The 10,131-nt window shown below is 39.2% G+C and overlaps 1 protein-coding gene across 1 annotated transcript; it reads left to right on the forward strand.

Moving 5' to 3' along the window:
• Positions 1–3,532: 3,532 nt before the first annotated feature.
• LOC116355352 (zinc finger protein 239-like) lies at positions 3,533–9,803 on the forward strand. The gene is made up of 2 exons (XM_031798760.1): positions 3,533–3,925; positions 8,846–9,803. The coding sequence occupies exons 1-2, from the start codon at positions 3,589–3,591 to the stop codon at positions 9,637–9,639; spliced, it is 1,131 nt and encodes a 376-aa protein (XP_031654620.1). The 5' UTR covers positions 3,533–3,588; the 3' UTR covers positions 9,640–9,803.
• The last annotated feature ends 328 nt before the right edge of the window (positions 9,804–10,131 follow it).

The following is a 10,131-nucleotide window of genomic DNA, read 5'->3' on the forward strand; positions in this document are numbered from 1 at the left end:
TAAGTGATTAATAGTTGGTATTCAGCAGTCAGAAAGCCTTAATTCCTTTAATTTACGACTAAAATAGTTATGTCAGACAGCATAGACAGCAGCTCTAAACTTTATTGACTGACTGATCCAGTCATCCTTCCATCCCTCCTCAGCCTTCCTCTTCTCTGAAGACCCAGTGAGGTTGGAGCTCAGTCAGAGAGCTGTTGAGGGACTGGTTAGGAAGAACACTTCTACAGCAAGAGAGGTGAGAGGTCACAGATGGTAAATATTTATGTCCCCTTAGCGGTTCACCACGTAAGCAAAAGGTAATATGTTCCATCATCTATGTTTATTTACATTAGTACAAATTGTCCACTGATATTGGTGTAATTTCTCACCCCTTTGGAAAGTTAATTTCCCCTCAGACACAAACATTTGTTCTTTGATATTATGAAGGTAATTTGTGTAGAATTTACTTTTCCCCACATTTCTCTACATTGCTTATGCATATTTGGTGGCCTGACTTCGTCGAAGGCCCATCCTGTTAGATCTGAACCTAATGGAGCGATCGGATGACAGAAATCACATTTAGGTGCCAGGTGTAACTGAGGCCATAAATGCTCCATATCCATTACTTTGAGAGTTTTATATAATATTACTAAATATATTTCTTTCTGTGTTGCAGGGGCAGTCAAGAAATGGAACGGCAAGGCCACAGAACATGACATAAGCAGAGCTGTGGGAGATCACCTCAAGCCCCTGGTAGAGCCGGGGGTGGTGTTTACCACTCCACCACGCCTTCAGCAGGCTGGAAAAGTGGGATTGATCTGTTTGATCCATTTGTCTTTTTCAGTTTTCAGTAGTTTGATCCTTTGATACTGTACTCTATATCATCTACTGCATCTTTATGTAATACATGTATCACTAGCCACTTTAACTATGCCACTTTGTTTACATACTCATCTCATATGTATATACTGCACTCAATACCATCTACTGTATCTTGCCCATGCCGCTCTGTACCATCACTCATTCATATATCTTTATGTACATATTCTTATCCCCTTACACTTGTGTCTATAAGGTAGTAGTTTTGGAATTGTTAGCTAGATTACTTGTTGGTTATTATTGCATTGTCGGAACTAGAAGCACATGCATTTCGCTACACTCGCATTAACATCTGCTAAAACATGTGTATGTGACAACTAAAATTTGATTAGATTAGATTTGATGTATTGTTAATTTCAACATTTTTCATTTTCAACAAATGCACTGGGTTGGTTGAAAAGTGATACTAAACTTACATACCATGCACTGAATTGATACTGTTTTTCATACTAAGATGGACCATGCGCTATAATGACAAGGTAGAAGATAGCATGAAAAACAATATAAATTCAGTCTAAGATGGACCAAGATATGCCTTTGCACATATTTGTTCATTGGTTTAGCAAGAGTCTGTTGATTGGTTGGTTACTGGGTTCATTTGTTTTGCAATATGATCAGATCAAGCTTTATTTATATAGTACATTTCAGACATGGATGCAACGGAATGGCTTCACAGGAAAAAAACTAACTGAAATATTTAGTACACAACAGACAAACTTAACTGAAAGACTGAGCATTTTAAGGAAATGTCATTGATTCAAATATTAACAATTGGATGCAACATCCAATACAAATTATAAACTTGTTTTACTCCATTATTTGTTATGTTCTCCATCAAGAAACCCAAAAAACTAAATGTTACATGAATTGGAAAAAATATCAAAAGCTAATGTGATTGGTGAGGCATGGAAAAATAAAACATATCTTTGTCAGGCTGAATGTTTGAAATATGAGGTGATTTGAGTCATGATTCTTCAGTAGTGGAATAAAGACAATTAGCGCTTGAATGTTGTCAATAAATACTGGAGTGATGTTAGATTGTTAATAATATTGATTATAGGTGTATAAGCTGCAAGTACGTTGACATTAAGTTATGAAAAAAGACCTGAAAATATATATTTTATAAACAATACAAAACATACAAACATTAACATCACACCTGATCTTTTTGTTAAATCACATAAATATAACTAATTCAATTCAGAGCCTGGATTCTTCCCCAGAGGATAATATCCATATATCAATTTATAAAATTGAACAGGGGGCAAACGTTTAGGATGCTACATTGTGAAATTCATTCAAATACTCCTTCTACGATGTTACAACATTCTACATTGTGACAATATTTCATTGATATCATGAAACAACTCCATGTATTTTCTGATGTTTATTTAGATATATTTTATCAGACTATCTCTTGTCACACTGATCATAGCCATAAGGTTTCTCTCATGTGTGTGTCCGCTGGTGTGATATCAGGCTGTTTGACGGAGTAAAACTCTTCCCACATTGATTAGAGTTATGGGATTTCTCTCCTGTGTATTCTTTGGTGTGATTTCAGGCTGCTTGACTGAGTAAAACTCTTCCCACATTGATTACAGCTATAAGATTTTTTTCCTGTGTGTATTCTCTGGTGTATCTTCAGATAGACAGATGTAGCAAAACTCTTCCCACATTGATCACATCTAAAAAGGTTTCTCTCCTGTGTGTATTCTCTGGTGTATCTTCAGATAGCCAGATGTAGCAAAACTCTTCCCACATTGAGTACAGCTATATGGTTTCTCTTCTGCGTGTGTTATCTGGTGTGATATCAGGCCCCTTGACTGAGTAAAACTCTTCCCACATTGATCACAGCCAAAAAAACACCTACGTATTAGATTTACTGCCTTGGTCACAATGCTGGCTGAGGTACGAGTAAAACATGACATATTATTTCCTAACCATTCACAATGCTGGCTGAGGTATGAGTAAAACATGACATATTATTTCCTATTTGTAAAAATGGCAAGGCTTTAGCTCAGTGGGCTTTTCCATTGTTGAGGAAAGCAGGGGAAGTGTTGTGAGTAACAGAACTGCCTGAGATGTGGGGGAAGGGAAGCTGCTCACTGATTGGCTGTAGTGACTAGGGTCCCTCCAAAAATCTATCATTATTCCAACTGACATGTCAAATTCACAAATTCTACAGCATAACGACAGTTATGTCTTAAGTGTAAAACTAACAATGACTCAATAATCCATGCCTTCTGGGAATGTGATGATGTCATAAAGTTTTGGGAGGAGTTAGAAAGTTGGCTGTCAGAAGTATAGTATTATAATGTAAAATTACTTTAAATATGTCTGTCTGCATATTTCAAAACATGGCATATGAGGATGCAGTGAGACACCCGATGGTTGGATGATACTTTTCTAATCAGTCAGCATTGACTCTTTCCAGCCAATTGTGTCAAAAAATAGGTTCATGACTCAAGGCTTTGAGCGACACAGAATTTAGAACAGCCACATTATTATAGATGATAATGATAATGAGTAGTTATTTATGATGCAAGTTGATTTGTAAATTAGTCAGTCAGCAGTCAGCAGCCACCTGCACTGTCGGCTGCAATGTCGAACGAGCCCAAATTAATCAATACCAATCAGGTGTTCGACGAAATGATTCTTCAGACGTCATTGATCACGTGCTGCTGATAAAGTGACACTGCTTTGAATTATACTGTTTAGCGATTTCAGTACATGCCTCATAACTCCAGTCTCAAACTTAACCCCGTTCCTGCTGAAGAAGAGGTGGTCTGCTGGATGGAGAAAGAAGCTCTCGTGAAAGAGGAGGCAGAGGAGTCTGTTACAATACAAAAACAAGTAGAGGTTGAGGCTGTTACTGTGAAAGAAGAAGAAAAAGACGTCTCGGTTAAAGAAGAGGAAGACTCGTTAAGAGTGAAAGAAGAGGAGGGGGAGGTGACTGTCTCATCGAACAATGAAGAAGGGGAGGAAACTGGATATCTTGGCCCGGTTTCCCAAACGCATCTTAAGGCGTCCGATGGTTCTAACGATGAACGGGCCCTGATTAACACTAGTAAGTACTGTCTTAAGAAGCACCAACTCTGCTGTTGTTGAACTGAGGGGAAATGTGCAATTGTTACATCCTTATTTTGACTTTTAAATGATTTATTTATAGGCATTGATTCTTGAAGAATATTACAATCCCTAATCAGCTTAGTTCAACTGTTTACCCCATCAGAACCCCAAATAAGCATGTTTAACTCCAATGTTTAGAAACTATGTAAACCAACACTGTATAGCCTCAAAACATGGTTAAAACTATGTTGATATCATGGATGGCCAGTCCTTTCATCCATAGGTCTGTTTATGAATTTGAGAGCAATTACATTTCTCCAGCCCCTCCATCTTATTACCAAAACAGTGGTGTAATTACAGCTTTGTTATTGGTTGAACTGCAGATTGGTTGATTGATTGTGTGTCTTTTTTTTAAAGGGAAAAACCTGTTTTAAAAAATAAAAATATTAAATGGCTGCTCAGAGACCTGAGCTGTGTTATAATACTTTTCAAATAAGTTACGTTACACGTTATGTTAGCTACACTATCCTTACAAAACGCATAGCATATCTTCCCAGCGGTATGTATCGGTATGTTAACTAACTACCTAACGTTAGTTGGCTACTTATACATCAAACTTGCCAGTATAGTAACTATATCCTAACTAACTATCCAATGTTTGAGTTGATTAGAGAGTAGAATAACTAATGAATTTAATAACGCTCAACACCCGTTGAATATGGCCGGTGTCAGTAAACATCTGCAAAAAAAGCTCTAATTAATTTGTTACCAGCAGCACAGTTGGTCACCAACGCTTTGGATAACATGAAAACAGCCTAACCAACCATGGTTGGTTAATGCAATTTATCACTTGCTCTATAAACACAACGAAGTCCACCTCTTTCACTATTTGTCTGTTGGGATCCTTCTCCTGCATGGCTTCACTGCAGACTGTGGGACATGAACTACCTTCTCCTCTCTACTCCTTTGGCTATTTTCACTGCCTCCACATAGGACACTTGCTGGATGGGCCTGATTATCCTAGCTACTACGACCTCCTTCATCCGTACAGTGCACTCCGGGAACCCGGGAACGTGATTCCCATCACAATTACAACATGTTATCTGACTATAACATATTTATTCCTTCGACAAGCACTTGCCACATGTCCAACCTTTTTTTTACAATTGTAACACTGCAGTGGCTTCTGTATATCTCACGTACCCAGGTTTTACATAAGATGGGAGAGCCACCTCACCAAACCACAGTAAAACCTTCCGTCTATCATTCATTTTAATCCACATGCGTCTACCTGAAATGTTTAACCTAAACCACACAAAGCTTTCTCCTTTTGCGCTGTTGACACACAATCGGCATCATACCACTCCTGGTCACTCGAACCGATTCCACTTTACCCAATTCATCCTTCACCATCTTTGAGACTGTTAACGGGTCACCCACAAAAACACCCTTGCTGATGATTCCCACTCTGACCCTAAACTGCTGTTCATTACCAACTTTAGCCCTTTTCACTCCACTGTTCTTCACCATCGTCCACTCAGTCTCACCAACTGAGCTCACGCCAAGATAATCCCTCAATGCTTCCTCCATTGCTCCTCCAGTCATCCCCCGGACTCCCTCGCTCTGTGCTGTGAAAGATGTGAGTTTGCGTTCTCAAAGTAGCACCTATATTGTTTTCATTCCAGCACATCTGTTGTTTCACCAACTTGTTAACCCTTTTGTCTGCACAACTTGCTGTCATTTCCCTACAACCCCTTCGATGAGAATGGGGGAGTGCTCAGTGTTTAGTTCCAGGGTCCTTCGCTTAGTGATTCGATTTGAAGGACTATGGTGTTGGACGCTGAGCTGTAGTCGATGAACAGCATTCTCACATAGGTGTTCCTTTTGTCCAGGTGGGAAAGGGCAGTGTGGAGTGCAGTAGAGATTGCATCATCTGTGGATCTGTTGGGGCGGTATACAAATTGGAGTGGGTCTAGGGTTTCTGGGATAATGGTGTTGATGTGAGCAATGACCAGCCTTTCAAAGCACTTCATGGCTACAGACGTGCATGCTATGAGTCGGTAGTCATTTAGGCAGGTTGCCTTAGTCCCTGTGCCCAAGAACACTATGGTGGTCTGAAACATGTTGCTATTACAGACTCAGACAGGGGATGAAAATGTCAGTGAAGACCTTTGCCAGTTGGTCAGCGCATGCTTGGAGTACACGTCCTGGTAATCCGTCTGGCCCTGTGGCCTTGTGAATGTTAACCCGTTAAAGGTCTTACTCACATCGGCTGCGGAGAGAGTGATCACAAAGTCGTCCGAAACAGCTGATGCTCTCATGCATGTTTCAGTGTTACTTACCTCGACGCGAGCATAGAAGTTATCTAGCTTGTCTTGTAGGCTTGTGTCACTGGGCAGCTATCGGCCGTGCTTCCCTTTGTAGTCTGATGTGGCATGCCTGCCATATCCGACGAGGATTGGAGCCGATGTTCAAGGGGTATAGCAACCTCCCCATGGTAGCAGTAATACTTTGAGATTTGTCCACAAAGGGATACCCCTCCCATAGGTGGCTCATTATTGGGATTCATTGTTGATTCCTACCTGTAGCTAACTATGAAGTGTATATTGATACAGGTAAAAGGCCCTGTTGGAGATTGCTGGTTGGTAGCTGAGTCGAGGGAACAAGCTACACGGCCATGTTATTATCCCACACAGTCTCTGTGGTTCGTATGAACCCCGTTCCTGGGAATTAGATTTGATTAGAAATCGTCCCAGTCTGTTACCACAGAAGGGGCCCATTTTGTCCCATTTCCAGCTAGGTTAAGCGGAGCTTTGTCATTTCCAGAGTCAGTTTATTTTGGTACTGTCCATATGTAGCTTGTTTTTGGTCACAGAATGGCTGAATAAGTGCAACATTTTACCTGGAGCTAACTATGCTAACATAGCGCATGTCGAATGACTTTTGTTTCCCTCCAGGCCTGAGGACAAACGCTCTCTAGTAGGCTTAAATTAAAGATACGGAAAATAGGAGTGGCATTATCGTCCGCTATTATCCTCAGTAATTTTCCATCTAGATTGTCAGACCCCGGTGGCTTGTCATTATTGATGAACAACAATATTTTTTTTCACCTCTTCCACACTGACTTTATGGAATTCTAAATTACAATGCTTGTCTTTCATAATTTGGTCAGATATACTTGGAAGTGTAGTGTCAGCGTTTGTTGCTGGTATGACATGCCTACGTTTGCTAATCTTGCCAATGAAAAAATAAAAGTAGTGGGCTTTGTGATGAATGAGCCATCTGATTCAGTAAAAAAAATTCCCAAGATTGTATGTAAGGTTCTCAAAAGCTTTTTACTATCATTCTTTGTCATTTATCTTTGTTTAATTTTCTTTCTTTTTATTCAGTTTGTCACATGATTTCTCAATTTGCAGGACATTTGTCAATCGGTTGTACAGCCAGACTTATTTGCCATTCCTTTTGCCTCATCCTTCTCAACCATACCATTTTTCAATTCCTAATCATTCCACTGGGATTTAACAGCTTGTACAGTCATTTTTCTTAATGGGTGCATGTTTATCAGTAACTGGAATAAGCAATTTCAGAAATGCGTGCAGTGTCTGGTTGCTCCTCATTACACACCACAGAGCAGCAAATATTCTTTACATTGTCAACATAGGAATCACGTGTTTTATTAAATAATTGAGACACACGAATGACTCGAGGGAACCAGAGATCAAGATGGCCTAACCATAAGGAAAAAACTCTTCCTCCTCCCGCTGCTGCTGGCCTTTGTAAATTCTGACATTATGCTCCTGAAGTTTCCAGTAATAAGCTACAACAGCAGTCTGCAACCTTTTCCATTTGTAGTGCAAATGTATCTAACCATTTCTACTGATCTGGTGCCAGTTATGATTTTCATATTCATATTTTACTGGAACAGTTTAATTTATAATCGTATCTCAAAATTATTGTCTGTGATTAATCTACATTCTATAGAAATGAAAAATATATAAATCTAAATAATGTTTATTGCCATTACCAACTATGTAAAAATAGCCTACATAAAGCCAACAAATAAAAACATTACAAATATCCAGATAAAAATAAATCACATTGGCTGCCTGTCTACATAGAACTTTAAACAGTGTATCAACTATCACCTAGGTATGTCCGAAACGTGATAGCAACATTGTATAAAATAGTTTGGGACAGACAGAGCTATAAGCTATTTGTGAAAGGGATAAGAAGTAATCAGGTATTGTATGACATTTCCACTGGATCAGAGCATTACATTTTTCCCTTTCAGGTAGAGTGGTTATCAAGAGTGAGAGCTGGAAATATTTGACTCTAATCAATAGTTCCTCAGAGTATTTGTAAGACTTTGTTTACTTGCTGTTTGAGGTGAAGAAAAAATGACTTTGAGAAGCTTCACAAATCCTTAGTATTTACGCAACACCACTATCAGACATCCCCAAATAGGTGCATCGCTCTCTGCATCGCTCTCTGCCCTCTGTTTGCTAAAACGCAATTGGTTGCAGAAACTCCTCCATGCTAATGCTGAAACCGCTAGTTATACCAATACCATAGACTTACTGTAGGACCCATAACTTCACCTAACAACAACCTAGACTACAGAAAGGTGCCTATATTGGACACCAAAAGTTGTCTGGCACACTGCTTAGGATTTCAACAACTTTAAAATCATATTTCTTGCATAAAATCATCGATGTTACTACTAAGGGGAAAACTAGACAAAATATGACTTGTTGTTCACTTGACTGTCTTAAGACAAATGTCAAATAATTAACATTCATTACAGACATTGTTTGTACAACATAATGGCATCAAAAATACACTGTTGGCATCACCTTTTTACAGTGCATTTTTGCTGTGGTGGGCCTTAAACCACCTGTCTGACTTTTTGTTCACACAGGAGAGAGAGGTGACTATTGTGGATCCTCTGGGGGGCCTCAACGACCTTATGAAGCTGACGAGGCAGAGAAGAGTCTCTCCACGTCACAACACCTCAAGAAACACCAGCAGAGACCAACAGGGAAGAAATCTCATTGCTGCTCTGACTGTGGGAAAGGTTGCAGATCTTCATCAGAACTTAAAATACACCACAGAACACACACAGGAGAGAAACCTTATAGCTGTGATCAATGTGGAAGGAATTTTACTACATCTAGCAGTCTGACAATACACCAGAGAACACACACAGGAGAGAAACCTTATAGCTGTGGTCAATGTGGGAGGAGTTTTACTACATCTAGCGGGATGATATTACACCAGAGAAAACACACAGGAGAGAAACCTTATAGCTGTGATCAATGTGGGAGGAGTTTTGTTCAATCTAGCCATCTGACTCAACACCAGAGAAAACACACAGGAGAGAAACCTTATAGCTGTCATCAATGTGGGAGGAGTTTTACTACATCTAGCAGTCTGACATTACACCAGAGAACACACACAGGAGAGAAACCTTATAGCTGTGATCAATGTGGGATGAGATTTACTGGATCAAGCAATCTGATTCGACACCAGAGAACACACACTGGAGAGAAACCTTATAGCTGTGATCAATGTGGGTTGAGTTTTACTGGGTCAAGCAATCTGATTCGACACCAGAGAACACACACAGGAGAGAATGCTCATAGCTGTGATCAATGTGACAAGAGATACTCTGATAAAATATCTCTGCTCAAACATCAGAAAACACATACATGAAGAAGTTGTTTCATGATATCAATGAAATGTCACAATGTAGAATGTTTTAACATTGTAGTAGGAGTATTTTAACGAGGTCACAATGTAGAATGTTTTAACATTGTAGTAGGAGTATTTTAATGATGTTCTACCTTATCGTTTGCCCTGTTCAATTGATTGCAGCATGATATGGATATTAGCCTCGGGGGGAAATCCAGGCTCTGAATTGGAAGAGTATTATTTAACAAAATGTGAGTAACAAAAAAAGAGCTGTGTTACACTTACTGCATTGGTGACCCACTTGAATCAAAATGCAGCACTTCAAAATGTAGCTAGCTGTTTTCTACTAGTTGCAAAAGCTGCTTGTTTAAAAAATACGTGTAATATGATAATTGTTGCAGCCGTTTGTGTATATACACACATGAAAGCAGTATAATAAATTGTTAATAAAATTGATTATAGACCAATCTGACATCACTCCAGTATTTCTTGACAACATTCAAATGCTAATTG

This window comes from Oncorhynchus kisutch, linkage group LG20 (genome assembly GCF_002021735.2).
Source record: "Oncorhynchus kisutch isolate 150728-3 linkage group LG20, Okis_V2, whole genome shotgun sequence".
NCBI classification, from domain to species: domain Eukaryota; kingdom Metazoa; phylum Chordata; class Actinopteri; order Salmoniformes; family Salmonidae; genus Oncorhynchus; species Oncorhynchus kisutch.